This window comes from Mercenaria mercenaria, chromosome 6, assembly GCF_021730395.1.
Source record: "Mercenaria mercenaria strain notata chromosome 6, MADL_Memer_1, whole genome shotgun sequence".
Classification (NCBI taxonomy): domain Eukaryota; kingdom Metazoa; phylum Mollusca; class Bivalvia; order Venerida; family Veneridae; genus Mercenaria; species Mercenaria mercenaria.
The window spans coordinates 461,955-489,732 of record NC_069366.1 but is presented as its reverse complement, the minus strand read 5'-3'; the positions used below and the strand labels follow the sequence as shown (position 1 = coordinate 489,732).

At 34.5% G+C, this 27,778-nt stretch overlaps 1 protein-coding gene across 1 annotated transcript in view; it reads right to left on the bottom strand.

Annotated features, from left to right (window-relative positions):
• The window catches only part of LOC123549741 (cytoplasmic dynein 1 light intermediate chain 2-like), a 42,078-nt gene extending 20,769 nt beyond the window's left edge, over window positions 1–21,309 (bottom strand). Inside the window, exons 1-10 of the mRNA XM_045338060.2 lie at window positions 21,197–21,309; window positions 12,060–12,133; window positions 11,297–11,413; window positions 10,426–10,656; window positions 6,768–6,958; window positions 5,698–5,791; window positions 3,854–3,989; window positions 1,674–1,785; window positions 1,261–1,362; window positions 320–418 (exon numbers count right to left, since the gene is read on the bottom strand). Coding sequence (XP_045193995.2) covers window positions 320–418; window positions 1,261–1,362; window positions 1,674–1,785; window positions 3,854–3,989; window positions 5,698–5,791; window positions 6,768–6,958; window positions 10,426–10,656; window positions 11,297–11,413; window positions 12,060–12,133; window positions 21,197–21,273 — 1,233 coding nt within the window. The 5' untranslated portion in view covers window positions 21,274–21,309. The remainder of the gene's footprint in view (window positions 1–319; window positions 419–1,260; window positions 1,363–1,673; window positions 1,786–3,853; window positions 3,990–5,697; window positions 5,792–6,767; window positions 6,959–10,425; window positions 10,657–11,296; window positions 11,414–12,059; window positions 12,134–21,196) is intronic.
• Window positions 21,310–27,778: the final 6,469 nt, after the last annotated feature.

Genomic DNA, 27,778 nt, shown 5'->3' with positions numbered 1-27,778 from the left:
AGAATTTCATAAAAGTACCTATTACGGGATGTCATCCTTAATTAAGACAAGCTGCCCTAAACCTCATTCTGCCATTGACGAAACTATTCAGTATGTAATGAAATAAAGTTTAAGGAAATCAAAGCAAAAGCCTATTAAAGCATCAATTTGTAAAACCTGCCTGATTATATCAAGTGCAAAACAATGGATCAATCATGCAGACAATTGGGTTTTCAGGTGCAAAGTAAAAACAATTGGGTTTTCAGGTGCAAAGTAAAAACAAATGGGTTTTCAGGTGCAAAGTAAAAACAAATGGGTTTTCAGGTTTTCTTGAGCTTACCTTCTTCGGTGAGACCATTGAAGGATTTGGTGAAGAAGATGCTTTCTGTAAACCTGGTGTTGGTTTTGCTGTAGTGCCAGACGGTTTTGACGGTGACTCCTAAAATGAAACTTCTTATTTTCAGTTCATTCAATAACTCGAAATCAATTTTTATTCTATTTTCTATTGTTTTATCTAAATATAAGTTATATATGGTTTATTTGTTTTTCTATAAACACAACCAAGAGTATATATGACATGACAACTTTTATTCATAAACTAAGCTGCTTTTGAGAAAAGCACATATCTCCCATAACTGCCTTATTAGACTTTCAGTGCTTTGATTATCAAAAACAAGTTTCAAGGGCCATAATTCCAAACTGCCTCGGCCGATCTGGCTAGTTATCTAACTTGGCCAAGTACTTATTGGCAAGCACATCTTGTTCAAGTGTGGTGAAGATCGGATGAGAAATGTCTGTCTTAAGAGTGTGGACAAGATTTGTGACAGACATACACACACACAGAGACAGACACACAGAGAGGAGTAAATCAATATGTCTCCCACACCACTGTGTGAGACATTATTGGTGGGAGACATAATTACCTTAATGGGGCCATAACTCTGCAAAATATAATCCAGGACAACAGCTCTCACTATTCTGCTAATAGTCAAGCTAAAAATCACCTGTAATATCCACACAACCTGGCTTAGTACTGATCAACCTAAGTTTCAAATTCCACCAACAATATAGGAGATGAATTTTATTTGAAAAATTGTGTTTACAGGGCCTCAGCAAACTGTAATCTAAGCAAGACAAGCCCAAGTAGACAAAATTCAAGACCTAATGTTGGCTAAGGTGAACTGACTAACATTAGTCCCCATCTGCTATAGTCTACAAACCAGGACTGTAACCCTAACATAGGTCTGCGTAAGAATTTTAAAAATTTCTGTTATATCATACCCCAGCTGCTCCAGGTGATGGTGCTTTACTTAAATATGACTGTTGTTTCATGAGGAACACTTGCACGTCTTCCACTGTCACCTCTGCGTCTCTCTGCACTGGCTGTGTAATAAATATCATGAGATGATTTAAACATTACACATGAAATATTATAAATAGTAACAACAAACATACAGTTATCACCGATACCTAAAATAGTAAAACTGAAAACAGGAAATTCGGAGGATTTTTTAAAAATTTTACATTAAAGGGAGGACTAGTTACTTAAATCAGGTATCGACTCTGACTCTTTTAAGTTATCTCGTATAAATGAAAACTTTGTAGGTTTCATTTGAAGATGCTGTTTGGGGCCAAAGAGTAAGTCCTCAAAGGAGACAACACAAATATATTACTTTCTTTACTGACATATTTACCTTCCTAGTGACTGGCTTGGCTATAACATCTTCATACGCCTCTGTAGGTTTTATACTTTGTAAGTTTTCATGTAAAATTGCTATCTTTTTATCATTGTCCCAGCCTGTGGGTCTGAAATAGGAAAAAAACACTTAAATGTTTAATACTAGCTCATGTAACTCTCATACAGAATAAAATTTCCAGCTATTTAAGATGATTTACTGTTTTCAGAGCCATTATAAGTTCAAATAACATCAGTCCAAATGTGTTTCCTTTAACAAAGTTATATGTTACAGCTGTTGCATTCTAATTCCAATGTATCATGTGAACCAAAAGGTGTCGAAACTTGATAAGCTATAATTGCTTGCCTATCTCACATTGTGTTATGAGATACATGTATTTCACCAGCTGAAGATGATGAATAGCATGCACTGTGATGCAACTTCAGAACAGTTGCTATATTCAGATTTCAACAAGTCGAAGTTAGTTTATGATTTTGTATGCAATATTGACCAATTCTAAACAAAATAGAAAGAAGAAACACAACTGTAACTATAGGATATTTTGTAATGAAATATATGGTTGTGTCAAAAGTATGCTAGTAACCCTTTGGTTTCATTTAATTGTAAAGTTGCAAGGATATGCACTATTGACCACAGCATATGTTTTAGGAGTTGAACAAATGACATGACAAACAATACAATGTATTTTAGCGGAAAGCAGAATCGGAAATTACAAAAAGTTACAAAGATATTGCATGCAACCACAATAGATCGTTGACCTGGTTATCAAGAAAAAGTGGCCAAAATTAACCTATGTCCATCATCCATTATGCAATTTACAAGGTGACATTAATTACAGGTTTTCAATTTTTAACTCTGAAGGCCTTCCACTGCAGTAAAATGAAACCATTTCAACAAACTTGAGAACTGTCCTTCCAGAGATGTCACTGACCAACTTTGGTGGCTATCCATTTAGCAATTCATGGAAATAAAGTTGTCTGAAGGATTTATTTTTAGCTTACCCTTGGTGTAGTCAAGCTGAACCATTTGAACTAACTTTAGAATAAGGTATATTTAAGGATGCATATGCCCAAGTTTGGTGCACATCCATAAATTTATTGTCAAATGTCATCTTATGCTCTTCTGTTGTTTCATTAAAATTTTGGACGATGGACCCAAGACCATTCACAAATACCTGCAGCAAACCCTAAACTCTAACATAATTCATACAAGTGTAAAATACAGAAGATTTGCACAGCTAGACTAAATATAGAAACAGTAACCAGTTTCGCTGAAATTCAATCTACACCTAGAGTTTTGAACATGATTTTGTTACAAACAAGACAAACAATTGCAAACACTTGTAAAACAATGCTTAATAATGAACCATCATTCAAAGTTAAAATATCTTCAGTATTTTCTGAGAAGTTAGAACAAGTTTTTCTTATTTCATATTGAAAGATCAACAGCTCATCAAACACTAATAGAACTGCTGAACTAGGCTTGGTACAGATGATTCCTGTGAAGTTTCATTCAAAACTCAGAAGCTGAATGACGGAAGTATTCTTAACATCTTCACAAATGAATTCAATGGCGCAATAACTCCAAAAATCATTTAAAAGGAGATACGCAATGCAAACCTTAATACTGAAGCTTTTTACAATGTTTGCCTAATTTGATTTGATTTTGTTGGGTATTACTTTGCACAGACACAATTACAGGTCATACGGCAACTTTCCAGCTTTCATGGTGGAGGAAGACCCCAGGACTGGTGCCCCTCCGTGCATTATTTCATCACGGGCAGGCACCTGGACAGAACCACCGACCTTCCGTAAGTCAGCTGGATAGCTTCCTCACATGAAGAATTCAATACCCCGAATAAGGCTCGAACCCACATCTATGAGGGGCAAGTGATTTGAAGTCAGCGACCTTAACCACTCAGCCCCAATGTTTGCCTTAATCCAACCAGTAGTTTCCACAGTAATTTCTGTGACAGACAGACAGACAAAACAAAATGAAATGAAGGCCTCGGGAGCTCTTCCAGGCAAATGGATAGCACCACAGACCTGTATACCCCAAGCAAGGTCAAGCATCTGAGAGAAGCAACATGTCTCAACCTGCAAGGACGCATGATTTTCTGTCAAAACAGAAATTCTAACTTTACAAACATGTTTTACTATTTAACAACATTCACTTACATGAACACACTATCTTTCTCGACAACATATGCAGGCATTGTGAAAGGAAAACCATAGATTCTATGTAATAAATATTGATGTAATAAGTCACAATTCTTTTCTTCCTTTACTGATGTGTAAAACAATGCAGCACCATCTGTCAGTATGTTAAGGAAAACTTAAGCAACATGCTGCAATCTGGACTATGCACTAGTCCTACAATAAAACAGCAAAATCTCATTAATTAATATTGAATTTCACATAACATTTCAGTTTTTGCAACTTGTAAGTTTTTTTGATATTGATTGATTAAAAGTATGTTCCAGCAAGAGAAAACAAAGCAATACTGTGTATCTGCTCTCAAGATAAATGCAATCAACATTATAAAGATTTAAGGTAGTTACGCACATTTGAATCAAAACATTTTCTTCAATGTAAAATTTGATTTTCTGTTTTTTAGCATACATAAAGAAAAATTTGGCAAATAAAAAAGATTGGGTCACGTGTCTGATTTTTTGCAAGACAGATTTGATAAATTGTAACCTTAAGCAAGTCTCATAATGGGTGTCTACGGGAAAGTAATAATTTTAGTGACATATTTACAAATATTTTTTTCTCTAATGTAGAATTTAATGAAGCTTGTCGCAGCTGTTAATTAGCAAATTGTCTATTATATGGTCAAATAAAATGTATAGCTCTGCAGGCTAACATTTTCAGGTATTTGCTAATTATTCAGGGCGGCCAACCCACCTGACTTTTGGGTACCGTTAGACACAGAAAAAATGTCTCCATTAAGGTACTGATTGATTGCAGAGAAAAGCACTCATTTTGCTGTCTTAGATGCTCTTTATCTTATGAATATCTGTCAAGTAACAAGAAAATTATAGGCAAAATGTCACTCGAAGCAGGACATTTCCTCCATGTGCACAGTATCAACAAGTCACATGTGTTGGCCAACTTATTATTAGAGTAAATTTCAAGCTGATTTTAAGACATTACTGGAATAATTACACATTTCAACATTTTTGCTTTTACTTGTTACTGTTTTAACAGGTTGCCAGTAATTCATGGGATAGTTTTCGTATGTTGGATCAGGATTTTACTCGAAGACTTATCCAAATAAATATTGTATCACTTTGATTTCTCGTTTTTTAAACATGCAAAACTACCTTAAGTTAGAAACTCTCATCATATGACATTCCCATAGCAAAATTACTATCAAAACAGAATACCTTAACAAAGTTTTGCTTTGTCCTTGACAAAAAAATCTCAATATTAACTTCTACTGAAAGGGCAGAGAGAAAAAAAAACAAATGCAAAACATTTTAAGCTGAAGATGATTAGCACTGTGATATTTGAGGAAGACAGAGGATCAATCTATGTTAAAATAAAACGAGCCTGAACCTAGTTTCTTCAGTTTCATGTAGATAAAAACAATGTGGCCTGTTCAGACAATTTTCTTGTCAGTATTTATATAGTTTATCTAATTCAGTAACAACACATGTCCAATAAATGAATATCACTTTACAATATGTTACTTGATACATTTTATTTGCTGTGAATTAGTTCAACAAACTGAACTTTTCAACGAACTGAAGTTCATTTCAAGATTTAATGTTGCACGCTCGAGAACTACTTACTAAGAATTCTGTGTCAACCCTTTTACTTTGTGTGCAAGAAATTTTGGTCAGAACAGTTATTTTGTGTGGGGAAACAGAATTTGTGGACTTCAAATTTTGAAGATAAATTGATTAAGAATGTTGTCTTTAAAATTTAATTTCGTGGAATGACACAACCAAAAAATCTACGAAAATTAAACCTGCACAAATATTAATGATTTTACATTATCTGTACACAAAGGATACAATGCAAACAAAAGTTTCTTATATGCATTTGTATAAAGTCGAAATGTTCTTCTCTAAAATCATTTTCTTTTTCTAAAGTCGAGATTGCATCTGCCTGGAATAAAGAAAATACACAGTTAAAAAAACATCCAGAAACAGTATCACTTTCTTTCTCTCCATAAAAGTTAAATCTGGAGCAATATTCTTCTGTTAAAACCTCTCTTTATCAATAGCATCAAATTTGCTTTGATAGAATTAACTGAGTTTTTCATACTTATGTCAGTTTGCTGACAGAAAAGTTTAAATTTTCAGACTGAATGGCAAGCCTACAACAGCATCACTTTTCACACAAAGCCTCGTGTAACAGCTATTAATCATACTTTAAGTGATGAAATACTTTGACATGTGTGATCATTATAAATTAAATCCTCCTGCTGGAACATTAGACTGAAACTCTTGGCATTCACAAGGACCATATTCCTTTGAGTACACAGAACTGTGTTCTAAATAGAGTAATCTTGTTATGAACAGAATAAACTATAACTGTTCTGTTTTGGTACCCAATACTATTCAGATATCCTAGTTGATGGGAACCAAGCCCTGCTTTCCAGTGTTATAAATAGTTCATCATGTTACTGTTCTGTCTTCAACAGCTTTTATTTAGAACAGTCCACACATGTTCTAAACACTGTGAAAGACTCTCTTTTTCACTCTATTTACTTAAGTTTTGAGTAGACAAAGAAATATGACAAAGATTTCAGGGTTACACAAATTCATAAGGATCAGAAACTTTGAATAAATCTTTTAACATTTAAAAGGATGATAAACCTCTAGTCTTATTTGCATCAAATACAATGAACAATGTATTAAGAAGTCTTACAAATTTTACTTCCCTACAAAAATCATTTAATTTTTTGGGGTATTAAATTTAATAGTTTTGGGGAAAAAGGGACATCTTTTGCTGATTTAAAAATTTAAAGATTATGCAAAAACTTTTGTCAGGATCAAGCTTAATTCCTCAAACTTAACTTGAACCGTTAAATCTACAAATATCTGTGCCTAAAGAATATTAAAATTTTTACAGTGAATACCTTTGTTAATACAACTACTATCGGTATTCCTAAATTTTGTGCGAGAATATTTTCGCCAAGAGGTAACAAGACTTTATCGTCGTCAGCCGTTGGAGCTTGTGGATGTAGAGGATTAACGTCCCGCCGCAATGGTGTCTGACTCACTGTGTTATTCTCGTCTGGCTCTACATACTCCTGGTAGAATCTTATTACTGTAAAACAAGAATATAATTTTAATATAATGGTAAAATGTGACTGTGCTAGTCTCTACACAAGATGCACAAACACCCTTTGAATTGAGAGACACAAATGGTTTCAACCTTTTTACTTATATGAAAGAAGCATATTTTTGTTCAAAAATACAAAGTAAATAAGGAATCAAATACATTACAAACATTCAACAAGAGGGCCATGATGGCCCTATATCGCTCACCTGTTATCATTGCACTTGAGGACAAGAAGGTCCTCAGAAAAATATCCAGAGGACAGTCACAACAAAGGGAAGAAATTTAACCGAAAAGAAAAAAAAATTCTTACAAGGTACAGATATGTCAAAGTACACCTTAAAATTGGAGGTACCATCCATATTGTACCACAGAAAAGTGGTCTTGGTTTTTCCCTACGGCCAATAATAAAAAAGTTACTAAGAATAAGCTATTTATAGTAATGTAAAAGGGAAGTAATTAAAAAAAAAATTATTGTAAGTGAACAAAAGAAGGATCTGCCAAATAAATCTGTTGACATAAATGAAATTTCAGATAAGTATCTTCATTAATTACGGAGATATACCCATTTTAATTTGAAATAAAGGGAGGTAATTTGACATAAAATCAGTCCATAGTTATCTACCCTGATTGGCTCAGTCCAACTAATGACAATAATGAAATTTCAAATAAGTCCTATAAGTACTAACTGATATAAATCCATTTTGATTACAATCAGGGGAGGTAATCAGATATAAAATAACTCTGGAACCTACGATTGGATCTGATTTGTCATGGAATCCAAGATTTATTGTTGTTGAAGATATTTTGGAAGTTTGTATCAAATAAAACCATAAATGAAGTCTCTATATGGCAGCAAAAGCCAAAATAGCCGATTTTGAACCTTTAAGGGGCCATAACTCTTGAACCCAAGATGGAATCTGGCCAGTTCAAGAAAGGAAGCAAGATCTTGTGGTGATACAAGTTGTGTGCAAGTTTGGTTAAAATCAAATCATAAATGAAGCTGCTATTGTACAGACAAGGTCGAAATAGCTAATTTTGGCCCTTTCAGGGGCCATAACTCTGGACCCCATTATGGGATCTGGCCGGTTCAGTTTGATTAAATTCAAATCATAAATGAAGCTGCTATTGTGCACACAAGGTCAAAATAGCTAATTCTGGACCTTTCAGGGGCCATAACTCTGGAACCCATAATGGAATCTCGCCAGTTCAAGAAAGGAACCAAGATCTTATGGTTATACAAGTTGTGTGCAAGTTTGGTTAAAATCAAATCATAAATGAAGCTGCTATTGTGCAGACAAGGTCAAAATAGCTAATTCTGGCCCTTTCAGGGGCCATAACTCTGAAACCCATAATGGAATCTCGCTAGTTCAAGAAAGGAACCAAGATCTTATGGTGACACAAGTTTTGTGCAAGTTTGGTTAAAATCAAATCATAAATGAAGCTGCTATTGTGCAGACAAGGTCAAAATAGCTATTTTTGGCCCTTTCAAGGGCCATAACTCTGGAACCCATAATGGGATCTGGCCAGTTCAAGAAAGGAATCGAGATCTTATGGTGATACAAGTTGTGTGCAAGTTTGGTTAAAATAAAATCAATAATGAAACCACTATCGTGCAGACAAGAAATTGTTGACGCACGCACGGACTGACGACGGACGAAGGGTGATCACAAAAGCTCACCTTGTCACTATGTGACAGGTGAGCTAAAAATAATATCAAACGACATTTGTTCATGTTACAGTCCAGTGCTTAAAATAATTATATTATTACAGTTTTTACATATCATGATTTCAGTTATTTTATTATTATTTTGTTTTGCTGTTGTTCGTTTTTTCTCTTAAATAGTCTTATAATTATGCGAGTGTCTGTCGGATGGGAAGCTTCTAATCGTATTTAGCCCTTTACTCCATAGATACGCTTTTTACCACCTCTATCCATTCCCTGATAGATACCCTTTTTACCACCTCTATCCATTCCCTGATAGATACTCTTTTTGACGCCTTCAAGTTTAAAAGCAAATTATGAATAAAGTACAACATCAAGGAATCCCACAAAAGCATTTTTGTAAAGTTTAAACCATGTACAAATGATATCTGTCAAAAAAATATATGGTTTGTATTTGATTTTTAATGGTAATTTAAACCTGAAATGAGGTAGTGTATTTATGGAAAATTATTGTGAGGAAAGTTTCATCTTGAGCTAAAATTAGCCTGATCAAGGCTAATTATACCCCCAAGTTTATCTTTACAAATTATGAATTTGTGTAGTATTTATTTGTACAAATTGTGAATTTGTGCAAGCTAAAAATAGTACTGTAAATTGTTTTTAGGTTTCTGCATTTCCCAGGTGATTTAGAAAGCGGAACTTTTTTTTTCAATGGATTTATATAAAAAATATACACTTTATGATGGATTAAAAAAGTAACTGTTGCAAATACATATTGGTCTGATTTACCCTGAAGACAAATTAACAGCTAATTACCTGCTGCACTAAGGAATTTTATGACATATGTCTGTATATTACCTATCAGTGTGGGGTATGATTGATTGGGGTGATCTTTGGATAATTGGCGTGTGCTATGGATAATTGTAGGCAACTTTGATGTTAATCCAATTAAGAAATTTTACTGATAAGTGTTTTTATCAGCTGATAAAATTGCTTTTGATCAATTATTCTTATAAAAACATTATGTAACTGATATACCAGGGGAAAAATGCAGAAATAAATAAGTACCATCAATAGAAAAGTAGCTAAAATTATTATAGAAAAGTAAACTAATGGGTTTAAAGCTTTGTATGTCAAGAAATATTTATCACACTTTTATGTAAAATGTACCATTAGAAAGAAAATTTAATTGTGAAAAAACTTTATGTTGGTTACTAAGTGTTTAAAACAATATTAAATATAGTAATATGGAATTGAATAACACAGGTATAAATTCTGCATTTTTCCCCAATATCCTGTATGGAGATAGTGTACTGATTATCAGTAAAGCTGTATGGATATGATAAGCCTAATTAGGCTAAATGTGTATGGAGTAAAGGGTTAATACATCGATCATTGATATATATATATATAATATATTCTTTTTTTTTAAATATGATTTTGTGAAATTTATCGTAAATGTTTGTAAACATGACTGTGTATTGTTGTTGTTGTTAACTGAAGGCCATGCTGAAAATAAGTTTAAGTTTCATTTTCATGTTATGTACACTTTGTATGTTACCTTCATTAAATAAAGATTTTATTATTATTATTATTACATCCTATGAACTGATATCCTAGAGTTCTGAAAACCATTTAGACACTGCAATTTTGGCAAAATGTAGCAGTAACATCATTGACAAGATTGTTGAAGATTTTGGATAAGCATGGTAACCACTACATATGCTTATCATTAACAGACAGAAAAAATTAAAATTTTAACATTTTAGAAAATTTGAGTTATACTTACAACTTTGTTCATAATCCCTACGATCTTCATGTGAAATTTTCAATCTATCTATATGCTGGCGCAAAATCGAAACCCATTTTTCTAGGGAATCCAAAACAGCCCACGGACATGCCATGGACGCAACAAGTATGACTAGACTATGTTCGAAATTCTCTTCAGTGAGACCGTACTTTAACAACCCTGTGTGAGTGGGATCTCCATCTAATGCCCATATGCCCAATCTTCCTTGATCTGTAAGAAAATAAAACTGATCTTGGTATACTTGATCCTTAACTAAAACATGTCTACCCATTTTCAAAACCGAGTCTTGTATGAGGTTTGATGAAAAATGGCGCAGTAGTTAAGAACATAAAATGAAACTGAAAGCAACAGTAATGCAAACACTAGGATGAATATTGTATACCACTTAATTCTGGCAGCACCAAAATTTGGCAATTTATAACAATGGACATATTGGTGCAGTTTTATTTTGAAACAGTTTTGAATTCCTGGGATCACTCTGCCACTTGAGCCATTTGCTACAAATTAAATAAAGTGGCTCAAATTTCCTTTCATATAGCTCTTAAAATGTGGCTGTTCAAGCCTATTTTCTTACATTAAATTCAAAATTGTTACCTTTACACTGTAAGTGGCTCAAAAAATGTTTTGGATCACTGTGAACTCTGAGAACAATCAAATTTAGTTTACAAATTTGCATAGACTTATTTTGTCACAACATACTTCAACTCCAAGTGTTACAATAATTATGCCATATAAATTAAATCTTATATAGTACTCAAGCTAAAAAGGTAGAACCTTAAATGTATTTCTAACCAAGAAAAAATCTAGTTAATGCGCTACAAGTTGCATACACCTGCTATGTATTTCTTACCATCTCTATATTCATCTTTTACATTCAGGTAATAGTACTCTAGACCGATTCCTTTCTTAGGTTCTTCCACACCCTGTAGTTTAGCTATCAATGTTGTCTTTCCAGATTCATTATCACCTGAAATCATAGATAACATTTCTTTATCGAAGCAATACAAAATTTCTTAAATTGACATTTAAGATTTTGTATTTTAGTATGTTGCAAGATTACACAGGAAGAATTACTTTGACATTTTTAAAATCTGTGAAGTGTAAGTGTCAAGATTTTATATTTAACAAGTTGTAAGATTACACAGGGGTGGGACTAAACTAAATACCAGACGACTTTAAACACTGCATCTTTGTTAATTAACACCCATCGCGGTGTCACATTTTGAAAAAGTGGGCTTTTAATCAGGCCATAAAAAAATAAATATTTTTTCTAAAAATTCAACTATAAATCCAACTTTGAATGAGTAAATTTTAAAAAATATATCTATGCAGGTATTCATTCATGATTTTTTCCCAAATATGGTGGGTGCATTTATTAGGAGGTGTTCAGCATGTCTGTCTAGTATGAAAAACTTTTCTATATACAGTTTTACAGTGAACAAGTATAACTGTATCCATGAAGCTGAAATATCTCATGTCTCACTTTTTAAAGCCTTTTCTCTATTAGTGCTTTTTTTATCATGGAAAGATTCTGGAGTAGCGCTGAAGGTTGCATATAAAGTAAACATTTCTGAAATTTACTTACACACTGAAAATAAGCACGGTTAACTTACCAAAGACTACAACATTTTTTGTTGTAGGAAGTTTTGAAGCAGAGCTTGACTGGACCTCACTCAAGATGGCAGACCTGTTGAGAACAGAAAAAAAATAATTACATGCATTTATAATATTTCTTCAATATGTTAACCAACAGGAGGGCCAATATGGCCCTAGGTCGCTCACTTGAGAAACACGCCATAACAGTGTAAACATGTTTGACCTAGTGATTTCAGGGAAATAATATTCTGAACCATTATTATTAAAATTGGAGCAAAAAATCTTGAGTATAAATAAGTATTTATTTGTTTTGACCTAGTGATCTAGTTTTTGACCCCAGATGACCCATATTCGAACTTGACCTAGTTTTCATCAAGGCTATCATTCTGACCAAATTTCATGAAGATCAATTGAAAAATACAGCCTCTATCACATACACAAGGTTTTTCTTTGATTTGACCTAGAGTGACCTAGTTTTTGACCCCAGACTACCCATATTTGAACTTGACCTAGATTTCATCAAGGCAATCATTCTGACCAAATTTTATGAAAATCCAGTGTAAAATGCAGCCCCTATCGCATACACAAGGTTTTTCCTTGATTTGACCTAGTGACCTAGTTTTTAAACTCAGATGACCCATATTCGAACATGACCTAGATTTCATCAAGGCTATCATTTTGACAAAATTTCATGAAGATTAATTGAAAAATACAGCCTCTATCACATACAAAAGGGTTTTCTTTGATCAGACCTAGTGACCTACTTTTTGACCCCAGATGACCCATAATCAAATTCAACATAGATTTTATCAAGGCAAATGCCAATCATTCTGACCAAATTTTTTGAAGATCAATTGAAAAATACAGCCTCTACTGCATACACAAGGTTTTTCTTTGATTTGACCTAGTCACCTACTTTTTGATCCAAGATGATCCATTTTCAAACCCGACTTAGATTTCATCAAGGCGATCATTCTGACTTAGTATCAGGAAGATCAGTTGAAAAATATAGCCTCTATCGTATACACAAAGTTTTCCTTGATTTGACTTGATATGACTTTAGACCACTAAGTGTGACCTTGACCTTTAAGCGAGCCATCCAAAACATGCTCTTTGCACAGCGTCTCAATGTGGTAAACATTTGTGTCAATCTTCTTCGAAATCCTTCAAGAGGTTCAACAGTTACAGAGTTGACATGGAATAGCTAATGGACAGACATACATTGTACAAACAGACACCGGCCGTATAATACGTCCCTTTGGGCGCATAAAAAGCTGAAGCGTCCACATGCCCATTTGAGTTTTAGCACTCACAAAATTTTTGTAAGCTTTGAAATCCACGTAATTTGTGGGAATTTTCTGCTTTAGCACCTGGAAATCAACTATATTGTCACCTTAACAAATTGACCTTCTTATGAAAGTTAGTTACACACTCGCATTCATTTCGTAGAGCTGATACCATGACCATTTCTATATTCACCAAGTTTAGTCCCGTGGGTGTAAACCAGGAAAATATTACCAATATTATATATAAGGCAATGATGGTAGTCTTTGCAACATTCTTCAGGTCCATTCTTAAACGAGTAGTCACAGTACCAACACTACGGAATTAAAATTACATTGTAACCTTAACAAATTGACCTTATGAAACTTAGTTACACAATTACATTCATTCCGTAGAGTTGATAAAGTGACACCTAAATTATCTCAATTTTTTTTATATTCTTAGTCACTTTTATATACTCCTGGTTTAGCACCCGGGGCGTAAACCAGGAGTATATATAAGGCAATGATGGTGGACTTGGCATCTTTTCCCATCACCTTATATATACTACTGTTGTAGCCCTTGCTTCCTAACCAAGAGTATATAAGTGACTCAAGATATTGTGACTACTCTTCTATAACAATGGACCTGAAGAATGTTGCATATCCACCATCATTGCCTTATATATACTCCTGTTTCTAGCCACTGGGGCCAAGACCTGGAGTATATAAAAGTGGTTAAAGTTAAACAATTCGAAATAATTCAGGTGTCACTTTGTCAATTTGGTCAAATAAATGTAAGAGTGCAACTAACTTGTCATAAGTAGGTGAAAATGTAATTCATTCTGTAGATATAGTCCCCACAGCATCTAATTCTGCCGACTGCCTATGACCATTATTATCCTGAAGGCTAGTTCAATAACATTAAACTTGCACAGGGCGCCTTTTAATATTTGGACGTTCAACATGTCCCTGTGTCAAGTTTAATCGAATGTCAGCCATTTGCATAGCACAGAAGCTGACTTTATTTTATTGAAGTGTAATGTTGGAAAACTCTCAAACACGTGAAACATTGGTTTACCGTAACTAAAACTGCACCCCCAATCACTTCCCCGACGCATTTCACAGAATCTTCTAGCATAATTTATTGAAATATCATGAACAATACAACACCGAATAAATATATAGAATCAATTATACATGCTTAGACGAAAACAAATACGTTTAGCCTATGACACTTGTAAAAAATCTGCGGCCATTATTTAACGCATGGGTGCTGCAGAACACATGTGGACTAGCCTTTTAAACTGCTTTGATATGACTTTACAACAAGTTTAAGTAACTTTTAATAAAATTACAACCAATAAATGCTGATTTCACGCATCAATTATAAACATATATATATGCATACTACATAGACAATATGTTAGTAACGGGCCGCATTTATTTTTCAAATCCGACATTGAGAATATTTTTTCGTCTAAAATTATTCTTTATAATAAAGAAGATTTGACAGTTTCGTCTTGTGTTGAGAAAGTGAATGGATGTAAATTTCATTTTCAAAGTGCGGACTGATCTTCAATATCTTCAGTAAGACAGTATGTTCAATGGATGTGTAAATTAGGTTTCTTTGTTGGTATTTAGCAATCGCTTTCAAGTCACTTCTACCGTGAACTTGTAAAACCTTCCGCAAGAACTTCTGCGGAAAGCTCTACTGGGAAATTCATACTTTCAATAAAACGTCGGACTATATGAAATGTCAAAATCGTAAAATATTGAAGTCCGACGTTTACTTATAGAACTACCTGAAGGCTTTGTTTGTTTGTTTTTGGGTTTAACGCCGTTTTTCAACAGTATTTCAGTCATGTAACGGCGGGCAGTTAACCTAACCAGTATTCCTGGATTCTGTACCAGTACAAACCTGTTCTCCGCAAGTAACTGCCAACTTCCCCACATGAATCAGAGGTGGAGGACTAATAATTTCAGACACAATGTCGTTTATCAAATAGTCACGGAGAACATACGCCCCGCCCGAGGATCGAACTCGCGACCCCGAGATCCGTAGACCAACGCTCTTACCTACTGAGCTAAGCGGGCGGGCTACCTGAAGGCCAGTCTGGCAATAAAAGCTCAGTTCTGATTTGATGCCAGATCATTAAATGTGACCTGCCGGATGATCTAGTACACAGGGTTCAAGCTAGCCCAGAAAAACTGGGAGAATTCAGTGAAAATAGGGAGAAGTTTTCTCAGAACAGGGAGAAGTGAGGCTGTGGGTCAAAACAGTCATTAATTAAACTGTATATTACAGTTTTGATGGTACAACACAAAGGAATAACATTTCAAAACAACACATATTTTACTTATAAGTACAAAATGCCAAGTATCAAATACAAACACACACAGTGAGCATGTATTTATGCAGTAGTTTGAAACATTCATAAATAATACTAAATCACCATCAGTATTATAACAGGCATGTGTAGTGTGATTTGTTGTTCGGCTCTTGTGTCATGACCCCTTGCATATGCATTATCAAATTTTGCCAGTCTACATATAACACAATGCGATTTGCCAGGCTCAACTTCCTTCCACCAGTCAAAACTAACAATAGAAAATTAATTTTTCAACTCTTATCCATGCACACCCCTGTTTCAAACCCCCAGGTGGTCAAAATCCGGATATCCAAAATTTTATTCCAGATACTGATATACACTTTCATAAGCATTGCCCAATTCTCCAGTCTAAAGAATATATTTGACAAATTGTGATGAAGCAAAGACAATTTAACAGCACTGGACAGTATCTGATATTAAAGTCTACAATGACAATACCTTTTATTGAAGAAAATTAAGAAAAATGTTCATGAAATACTGGCAAGTTGTCACCGCGAGCAGACATTCTGACAGGCAGTGACAGCCTACTTTCGTTTTCAAAAAACTTTTACAAAAAGATAAAAGCTAATGTGTTCTTATCTAAAATTGATTGTGATTGATTTTTATTGATTGAAATTAAATATCTGTTGTCTGAATTTCAATTTAATTTGTGTATAACACGGATATTTACGTCTGGCAGCCGCAATTAAAACCATACATTACGAACAACTCTGATTATTATTCAGAGATTTTCTTTAGGCCCTATCGGTCACTTTGCGATGGGCTATCATCCTATAATCAGCTACTGACTCTTTGCGCCGACATACTTGTGTTTTTGTTTTTATTTACCCTACTTTTGACAGTTTTTAGTTGTTTGTTTTCACACGTGATGCACACACTTTTTATCCGTGATGCACAAAATCAATTAAAGGCAATTTTGTTTCGCCTCGTTTGATTGGTGTGTCCAAAGTTTTCGACCAATCAGGGTTAGATGCTTACTTTTTTCCTAACAATCCTGGCGGGATTCCTCCTTACAAATTCAGCTGTCCCTCCCTGATTTCAGGAATCCCTCCCATTTTCAGTGATTTTATCGATTGTTAACACTATTTAAAAAGATTCAATAAACATATATAACCAAAGCAAATACATCTTTCTTTTATTTATATTTATTGAACATAAAGAATTGATACATTAACAGTCAAGTGACAATAAAAGTCTGTAAGACTTCTGCTGCAGGGTGATCAGATCACGCCTGCTCCAGTCATCTTCATCATCTTACGTTGGTTTTTTTCGTAATCACGTTGTGTTTCCAAACGCTGATCTTTTGTTTTTGGCTTTTTAATGGCTGGTTCCGTAACGCTATCGATAAATTTCCACATGACTTTTTGACAGGTAAACAAATAATCGCGAAAATATAGGACAACCGAAAGTGAGGATACATGGTAAAACCCCATACCCGGACCGTACCGTACATGTTAGACTGGTACCCGCTGTCTCTTCTGTGATTTCACACTATATATTTTATAGGACGCGGAACCAGTCTATGTACATGTATGTATTCGAGAGTAAACATCCGGACTGTGGTTAGAACAGATGTCGAATTCGAAAATCGTTTCAAAGTAAGGTTTTTCTGTCATTTTGGTATTTTTGATAAGTTTTTAAGCTATATTGAACTGAAAACTTACTGTCCCGATGGGACAGCCAGCTTTCAAGTTCAGGAGGCCCTCCGCTAAAATAGGTGTCCTCGGGATCGCGGGACTGCGTTAAGATCGAACCCTGCCAATTAAAATCATCCTAACGTTATTCGGTGATAGGCGGAGCATACTTTGTTGACAGGTGAAGTTCACAACCCGTAACTGGATAAGTTTCGCTAACTGATTATGTAATGTTTTTACAAGCTGATTAGAAGCTGATAGATGTGATATATCCCCGTGACATCGGTTTTCGACGACGCAAGGAATCATACGATTGCCAAAAATAGGAAAGGAGAATAATTAAATTGCCTACTTGTCAAGCGACAAAACAATACAAGACCTTCACTTTGTGTGTGGTTTTTGTCCGGAAATCTGATTTTTGCAAGTTCAATTCGGATAAAAACGGAAGTTGGTTGAAAGTACCTGCGCGCACTTTGCGACTTACGTATTCGACGGTACCCGCCAATCACACTAAAAATCTATACCGTACATTGAATTTAGTACAAAGCATCACCTATCACGAGAAACAGTTATTGTTATGCATTTTATCAACGTTTTGACCGTATTCAACGGTATTTAATATATTTTCAGTGAGTTATTGGTAAGTCCTATTCAAATTTGCATTATTAAATATTATTGATTGTTAAACTTTGGGCACCTTGCATAAATCGGCTCTGCTCCGTGTTACTTATATAGATCTTTGCACCCAACCATAACATTTATTAAATAACACCCATTTAACAATGTAGATGGGATTTTTTTTATCAATTTCTGCCTGAATTGTTAACAGTTAGCATTTGCATTGTAAGTACATCTTAAAGAATGGCTTTGACGTTCTTAGTTTATTCTGCAAGGGAGTCATCTAAATCAGATCGTGATATTTTTACTGTATGGTATAGGTTTTTTAAAAGCATGACACGACCAATAACAACAAAGATGGCCGTGTCTGCAGACGAACATCTAAACTATTTTCATGCTTGTAAGTGATTAAATGAGAGTGCCACTCAAGTACCAGTTTTGGGATTAAATAAAAGATGTATAAAACGGTATGTTGATATTAATTTATCATTTTACTTTCCATTTTTATTTGATTAAGTTATAAAATGTGGCTACGTGTAGAACTTTGTTTATTCTACCAACATACCACGTGATCACGACTTGACATGCGCGGGATATGCAAATTAACCGGAAATACTGACATTGTCGAAAACGTATGTCCGTCAAAAACTTAAGTCGTGGGGATATATCCTTGTCTGGTCAAAGTTCGTGGATACAAGAAACAACCATTTTATATTTGAATAAAATTAGCAAACAGCAACAAATGTATACATACAATTAAATATTTAATCGATATCCCTTTAAAAGACATGCAAAAAGCATCAACAATACCATAAAACTTCCAGAAATATGCAAAACAAAACATGCATGTCTGTTAGTCAACCTACTTTCATTTTGGTGCAAGTTCGTGGATGACGTCATCAATTAATATGCTCACGCGATTTTGTCAAAATCAAAACGAGGCTGTCAAGTTAAAATGTAAGCAAAGCAGACGAGATGATATTTAGGAAATAAAAATGTCATTCTATGGTATTTAAGGAGGTAGGTTACCTTTATATTTGTATGTGCGCATGTCCAACCGGAAGCTAACGTGACGATTTACGACGACGTTTACGACAAACTAAATGTGTTTGTTTATTCATTCTTCTGAAAACAAATCATAGACCTGTCTTCGATCTGACGCTTTATGGTTTAATAATGCAGAAATAATGAATAAATTGCCGCAGAAACGCTTCAAAACAATGTTGCCTTAAAATGACGTCATTGACGTCATGACGTTACGTGTCAGTTACCGCGCAAAATTAATAGCTTTTATCTTGAAAGTACGTAATTCTGTGCATTTTCTTTATTCAAACTATTTTCAAATAACCATTATTTGCTGAAATATTTTTTATGAGTCTTTTGCTCTGAAAAATAATCAATATTTTGCTTCTTTTATGTAGTTATATTGAAATGTTATGCGGAATGTAAGAAAATGGATGGTGGTAACCAATGTTATTTGGAATATAGTTGGGTGAGAGGTTACTTGTTACGGCCATTTTCAAATAAAAAATCTAGCAGTTTGATTTGTGATACCTGTTTTTCAGGTTCCGTTGATAATTTGTTACTTATATACTAAAACTAAGATCTAAAAGTGTTCAAATTTCAGTAGAAAATTGTAGTTTCTTGAATTGAATTGATGTTACCATGGAAACGAAGCCCGTGACCTATGTATCTAAATGTAAAATTCAAAAGCGTTGACACTAGTCTATTTAAGAAACACAGCTTCGGCTTTTTATTTTCATTTCAACAATATCCATGAGAATAATAGTAGCATGCTGAACGATTTTTCCATGAAAAATGCCAGACGAGGGGTACTGTTGTAAGTATTCTAAGCCTTGAAATTTGTTTGAATAAATGCAGATAACACGAAAATATAACTTACGTTAGAAATAATATGTTTTAAAGCTACCTCAACTAGAAAGATAATCTTATTCAATATTATTTTATAAGAAATTACGAAAAAAAGCAAGATATAAGCCATTTTAAACATCTATGTTGCCATGGTTACTTTAAACTTTAAGAAAATAGGGTACCATGTATAGTGCTTGGTATTTTGCTAATAATATTACCCAGATATTCCATGTTGGTCATTAACAGAATGGCACTTAAGCCGTCGAAAACCCCTATTTTTATACATAATTGTTCAAAAATGAGAGAAAATGCGTTACCATGGAAACACGAGCCCCGCGACATATACATTTTAAGCTTATATTAGAAAGCTAACGTGCGTGCTAGTAAAATTATAGATTATGCTGACGTGTACGGATATCAATGAAACTAAAATACACTGAAAAGTGTTAAATATCCGTATTTTCCTTCTTCTTTCAATATGAAATACCTTTGGAGGGTCATGTTCTTCAAACCTAGATAAAAATTAAACTTGAAGGGACAGAGGCAAACGAAACTGAGATTTTAGCAGTTAAAACTTCATATTACACGAAATACAAAAAGATGCTGCGGTTCAACTAATTTGAATTTACCCTTGTAACAAGGTAACCTACCTCCTTAAGGGGATTATGAGTTAGAGGCAATTTCGGATTAGTAAATACAAGGTATTTTGCATGCTTGGGCTTTAATTGGTGTTCTTACCTGTTAAAACCTCTTATTTTGACCTTTTTTTGGCGTTTGACAAAAGTTTGTGTATACTTCCGGATTTTCTGCTGACAAGTGCATGTGTACGCCTAAGCTGAAGTGTGACGTCATATGTGATAGGGAATCCACGAACTTACACTATCCACGAACTTAGGCTAGACAACGATACATGTATAACTGCCTCGGGTGCCAGATTTTAGGGCGACTTGTTTTTCGCTTTTCTGTACCAACAGAGCAAAGTCATCAGAAAAAAAGCGACCACTTCGCTCACGTCGCCTAGAAACGTGGACCCTGTAGTACATAAAGTCCTAAGTATTTTTTGAGTGGGTGGGGTATAATTTATTGGGTGTTGTCAGAATTTGCAAGAGATAGAATTTCACAACGTATTAATCGATTGCTAGCATAGAACATTTTCTTATTTGCATCTGAAGCGTTATCAATGTGTATTGCTTCGTATTACAGTTTTAACTAACAGATAAAACGAAAATGTTAATTTTCTTGTTTCAGCGGAAACAAGAATTCGCATCCGAACATACAAAATGCATAAATCATTATGTTTTTCCGCATTTCTAACATCAGTAATAACTTAAAACAATAAAGAAGCTGAAAACATATGTTTCGGATAAATTAATACCAAAGATTTTGCGACTCGGTGTCTTCATCCTCCCCAACAGAATTCATTTTGTCGTTTCTTTCGCCAACGGGAGCCATATTGGATCGAAAGCTCCCGGATAAATGTGATGCACGCATGCGCACAATAATAAATGAATGGTCGTGGCAGGTGAATCATCAAATGAATGATGTCAGAGTAAGAAAGGTCAAGCCCATTTTTGCTATCATAAATAAACATGCATTTATCAGTTAAAGACATTATTCAACAGTTCTTCAAATTAAACATGTATGTAGTTGTCATACAACTTGCGTAAATTAAGCAAAATTTGATTTAGCAGTTTTCAAATTAAAACCGGAAGTTTACATTCGACAGCCGTGTACGAGGGGTTTTCTCAAAGGTGATAAGACTTGTCAGCGACAGAGCGTATATTTCTATTAGGTATATTCGCATGCAAAGCTTTTGTTTCCTTCTGTAGGTACCGTTTGCAGGAAACCTCTCCGTTGAATGTTATTTTCAAACTGTGCAGTTTGTCCAGTTACATAAGGATTTTCATTCCAACATTTCGTAATACGAACTTCTTGTTTAGACGTGTGTCGAGTCCAGTTACCTATGTTTGGCCACATAATATTCTTTATTGTTAATCAAAAATATGCTTAAATCCGTGGTTTTTGCCAACACTAGCAAATTCGGCATGCGTCCCAGATATTAAGTTTGCATCCAAATACACAAAATTGAGCGCCTGCAACAGTTACTAGTCTTGCAATTTTCAAATTTCCAACATTTTTACAGACAACATTAGTGCATGTACAGTGTACTGAATACTGCGAATAACCATGATAGAACTGATGCACAAGCCTTTCACACTGCATGCATTATAGCAATTAACAAGCACCACATGGATCTCGCTTCCCATTTCATTTTAACTAACTCAGTAACTGGACGCCTAGCCTGCATTTTAACTGGATGGCTAGCCTATCCGCTAGATTTTTGACAAAAAAAACAACAGATCCTGACTAATTGACTAATTAATATGAATGACAATGTGCCAGAAAGGAGTTTAAAAAAATGAAAGTCGTCATTTTTTGACAAGTTGTCAATGGAAAACTCAAGTTCTCAATTTCTCTTGATTGCCAAGATGTCAAGTCAAAAACGATTATGCACGGCGCAGATGGGGAAGTATCTTTGAGATAACAAGCTGATAGAATGTCAATTTTCTTAGACCCTATTGCCGTTTTTTGTCTTGTGTAATTCTTTTTCATATTTATAAGACCTTGCATTGTGTGACATTTTGACATTATTTAAGTAAAAAAAAACCTGCTGTTACTGGATACCTAGTTTGTCGCACAAGAGCTTTGTAGCTCATGTTGTATGTTGATTATATGTAGTTAAATTCAGCTTACCTAACCTTTTACCTTTGTACACAAACCAGGTTCACACTATCAGTCGCCATTATTGCCATTTGCGATTATTTAAGTGGCAGATATTTTTTTATTTTGGAAACCGGAAACTGGCGATTATTTTATTAAACAGCTGCATAAATGATTATGCCAAGTGAAAAGTAAGCCACAGTCTTATAGTGTAGAAAAACGATAAAGCAGAAACTTTATTACTTCGTGTATTCCAGACAAGTGTCAACTATGCTGTCTGTTTTTGGCAAACGACTGATAAACCAATTTGTACCGACAGTTTCCTGATGAAAACCTAAATTGCCATCTATAAATACTGCTGTTATTTGATTATTTGTGAAAACATATTATCAACTGGCCTTATTTATATTGTCAACTTTTTGTGCTGCATTCAGTCATTTATTATATAAAAGTCGGTCTGATATCGATCATGAAGATTTTCAAGATTGATGTGTAAATTTCGTATTTGGTTTGTGGCATCATTTTAATGTTTGTCCTCATGTTTAAAGTTTATTAATTTGCTATTTTCAGTCTCACTTTAAAACGCTTAACCTTACGTTTTGAGAAAAAAATCAAACAACACCAAATCATAGAAAGAAAGAGTTGTTTCACGTGAAAATTGAACAGCATGTAAAACATGTATATTACTCTACAAAATAAGTGTCAGTATACTGATAAATGCATTAATTTTTGAAAAGGACTGCATACAGGTGTCACACTTCCAGATAGTTAAACAGCTTTTAAAACTCACCATATTCAAAGAACTGTAAGGCCATAATTAAAAATTTGTTTGTTTGCAGTGCTCCGACCGACCCATCAAAATCGTCCCGACCCAAAAAATTTTTTAGGCAGTTCAGGGGGCAATTTTTTTTATATATTATGTTTTCGTCCTTTCTGATGCAAAATGCATTTTCAGCAGACGTTTTCCTTTTCGTATTTTGATATACAGCAGATCATTCAACGTTGACTGTACGCGACCCTATTCATGATATTGCCGTCTTCGCACGTGTTTCGGAAGTCACAAGTTCCGATCCGAGTGAGAAAGTCGCTCAGACATCTTTACTTAAGTCTTTCTCACATGATTTTACGGTGACCTATGTATATTTGATAAACAAGTTTCCAATAACAAATGTTTCGGCGGTATATGACCTGTTTGTGTCGGTTCGGCGTAAATCCCAACTCATTCTTTTAATAAACAATGTCGTCTGACACAATGCCACGGACCTGACCAATGAGTCAGTCAACATGACCACGGTCTAAAAAATTATTCTGATTTTCTGTTGATTAGTTTCAACATTTAAAAGTTTATAAATTAAACAGACATCTGAATTTTTGATCATGCACCAGAATAATCCGCAACTTGGATGATAACTATTCACATTTTTATGTATTAATTGAGACCTTGTTCGAACACGTAATAAAGCCACATACCTCGATTTTTTTTGTAAATCCTAATTTTCCTTTCCTTGCAAACATGATTTAACTTTTAATTCCCAGTTTTATCCGACACATTTGGTGACAAAATTGCATAAACATCTTGAAAAATACACTGGCACTTGTCGGCTAAGTTCAAAGGAAAGATGGGAATCGGCATTTGGCCTTTGATGTAAGATGAAAAGAGTACAATTTGTGTATTACCTAATACACTTTGATTTAAAAGGACTGAGATGATTTATGGATTTGCAATTTAAGTGCTGTGAACTTCGTTTCTTGTAAGTTGTTCCTTACTTAAAGGAACTAAATCATAATTTGACATACTTCAGCTTGTGTTTAAAAGCGAAGCCTTTCAATTCTAAAGCCTTAATTTTCACTAAAATGGAGACTAAAAATTAAGCATGAGAAGCTCCACAGCTGGTCACAATCACCCTCTTCTACACAGACCTGTATTCAAAGGGTTGGGGTGGAGGGGCTGGGAGGCCTATATGCTGCTCCCCTGCCCCAAGTTGCCCGAGAAGTTACCTTTATTTAACAAAGTTGAACATGTATCAGAACCCACCATTTCAAACTTGTATTTAAAAATATTCTGGAATTCGATCTTCTATACCTACCGCCAAATTTTGGACTGGAATGTGGATTTCATATGCAACAACACTTCCTGTGTCCAGATAAATAATATCAGTGCACGCAAAATTTAGACAAAAATGCAACAGTTGCCATCATTTCATTCCTAACAAAGATGAAACACAGGTCATCATTTCATTCCTATCAAAAGATGTAACAGATGCCACTATTATTTTCATTCCTACCAAAAGATGTAACAGTGGGCATCATTTCATTTCTGTCATCAAAAAAGGTAAAAAAGGCCACTATTTCATTAATAGAGGTAGCATAGGCCGCCCTTTCATTACTGTCAAAAGAAGTAATAGAGGCCACTATTTCATTCCTGTCAAAAACTGTAACTGAGGCCACAATTTCATTAATATATTTTTAACATTTCCAGGGGGATGGCAGCAAACATTCTTCTTTGCCTACCTTCCGCACCCTCATCTCGCCAAAAACAGGTTGGACAGCTTAGGCCTGCAGTGAGGTCATTATAAACCTTCTGTCTCTTTCTGTATCCAGACTGATGACATTTGAGTACTCAAAACTTAGACCAAAATGCAACAAATGCCATTATTTCATACACTAAAGGTCTGACAGCATCTGCATGAAGTCAGAACAACTGTCCTGTAAAAGGTTTTAAGGAATGAGGGTTCGGAGTGTCCAGATCGTTCGTTGCATTCTTGGTCTATATCCAAAGTACTGTCATTCAGTTTCAATTTTGATTAATTATAAAATGAAAGATCTGGTTTAATAAATGTCTACATGCAAGTTTGTGCTCTGTGAAATTCCTTGTAGAATTTGTCTGCCATGTATGTTCTTACTCTCTGAAATTCATGAATATGTTTCAATGTCTGCTGAGAAAATTTGTGTACACTGACTTTACAAAAAAAAAAAAAAAATCCCTACCTACCTACCCACTCCTAAAAATCTGGGTCGGAGCACTGCAAACAAACAATTTTTTAATTATGGCCTAAGTTACATATGTTCGTTTTGATGCATTTGCAATAATGTACAAGTGTTGAAATTTCACATAACTAGGTGGAACGCTGTTTTCAGCAATTGTTTATTTTATTTCACATTAATACAAACATATTAAAACTTAATAAAATTACAATGAAATACATTTAACTAAATACATTTAACTAAGTTAGTCTGTAAAATTAAATATTTATGGGATGGAATATTTAAGATTTACATAAGGTTTTGCTGCCCACCAGAGTACCACCATGACAAGAATGAAGTTTTAAATGTTGACTAGGAGTTTGATTGGCGGATATTAAGTGGGATTTTATTCCATATGATAGGACCTGAGTAGGCCAGTGACTTTCTGCAAAATTCTAATCTTGGTTTAGGTACATTTAGAAATTGTTGTGTGTGTGATCTGAGGGCAGTATTATTTGAATGTGAGAATAAGTTAGACATGTACTGTGGGAAAAGGTTATTGACTGATTTGTAAACAAAGATTGCCTTTTTATATGAATTTCGATCATGGATTTTCATCCATTTCAGTTCTTGAAAGAGTTCTTCTGATGGTGTGTCATGGTCTTTGTCGAGAATAAGTTGTGCTGCTCTTTTTTGAAATTTGTAGATATTGTTCAGAAGATCACTATTACAGTTTCCCCATATTGTGCAACAGTAGTCTAGGTGGGGTAAGATATATGCATTGAAAAATAGTTTGCGCATTTCAGTACTCAAGTATTGCTTAATGCGTAAGAGAAGATATAGCAATGAGTTGCATTTTTAGCTTGACTATTCGAAGAATAGTCTAGCTATTCTACTCACCCTGGCGTCGGCGTCGGCGTCACACCTTGGTTAAGTTTTTGCATGCAAGTACATACAGCCATCAATTAAAGGCATATAGCTTTGAAACTTATTTTTTCTTTTTCTAGGTCAATTACCAACCTCTCTGGGTCAAGTCCCATAACTCTGACGTGTATTTTGAGCAAATTATGCCCCCTTTTGGACTTAGAAAATTTTGGTTAAAGTTTTACATGCAAGTTACTATCTCCAAAACTAATGCAGATATTGATTTGAAACTTCACATGTGTCTTCGGGTTTATAAAACTAGTTGATAGCAGCAAGTCCCATAACTCTGACTTTCATTTTGGCCAAATTATGCCCCCTTTTGGACTTAGAAAATTCTGGTTAAAGTTTTGCGTGCAAGTACATACAGCTATTTCTAAAAGGCATATAGATTTGAAACTTATTTTTTCTTTTTCTAGATCAATTACCAACCTCACTGGGTCAAGACCCATAACTCTGACATGTATTTTGTGCAAATTATGCCCCCTTTTAGACTTAGAAAATTTTGGTTAAAGTTTTACATGCAAGTTATTATCTCCAAAACTAATGCAGATATTGATTTGAAACTTCACATGTGTCTTCGGGGTTATAAAACTAGTTGATAGCAGCAATTCCCATAACTCTGACCTTCATTTTGGCCAAATTATGCCCCCTTTTGGACTTAGCAAATTCTGGTTAAAGTTTTGCGTGCAAGTACATACAGCTATTACTGAAAGGCATATAGATTTGAAACTTATTTTTTCTTTTTCTAGATCAATTACTAACCTCACTGGATCAAGTTCCATAACTCTGGCATGTATTTTGGGCAAATTATGCCCCCTTTTGGACTTTGAAAATTCTGGTTAAAGTTTTGCATGAGAGTTTCTATCTCCAAAACTAATGCAGATATTGAATTGAAACTTCACATGTGCCTTAGGGGTTATAAAACTAGTTGATAGCAGCAAGTCCCATAACTGATATGCATTTTGGTCAAATTATTCCCCCTTTTGAACTTAAAACTCTTTTGATATTTAACCTTTTTAAGTAATATTTTCCTGCCTCTGGGACAATATTTGGAATAGTCGAGCTTGGCTGTCTTACGGACAGCTCTTGTTTAAGAAGATGGCCAATCTGTGTTTCCCAATGAAGTGTATGATCAACATGAATTCCTAATAACTTTTCACATTCACTGAATTCTATTTCTTGATGTTGTAGGGTTAGTTTAGTTATATCTGTTGATTTAAGTTCTGTATTATAGATCCTATTTGATGGTGATATTAACATTGCCTTAGTCTTCTGGGGGTTTGGTTTCAAGGAATTTCTGTGACACCATTTCGAGGGCTTAGAGCGAAACTGGTCTATCTGTATATAG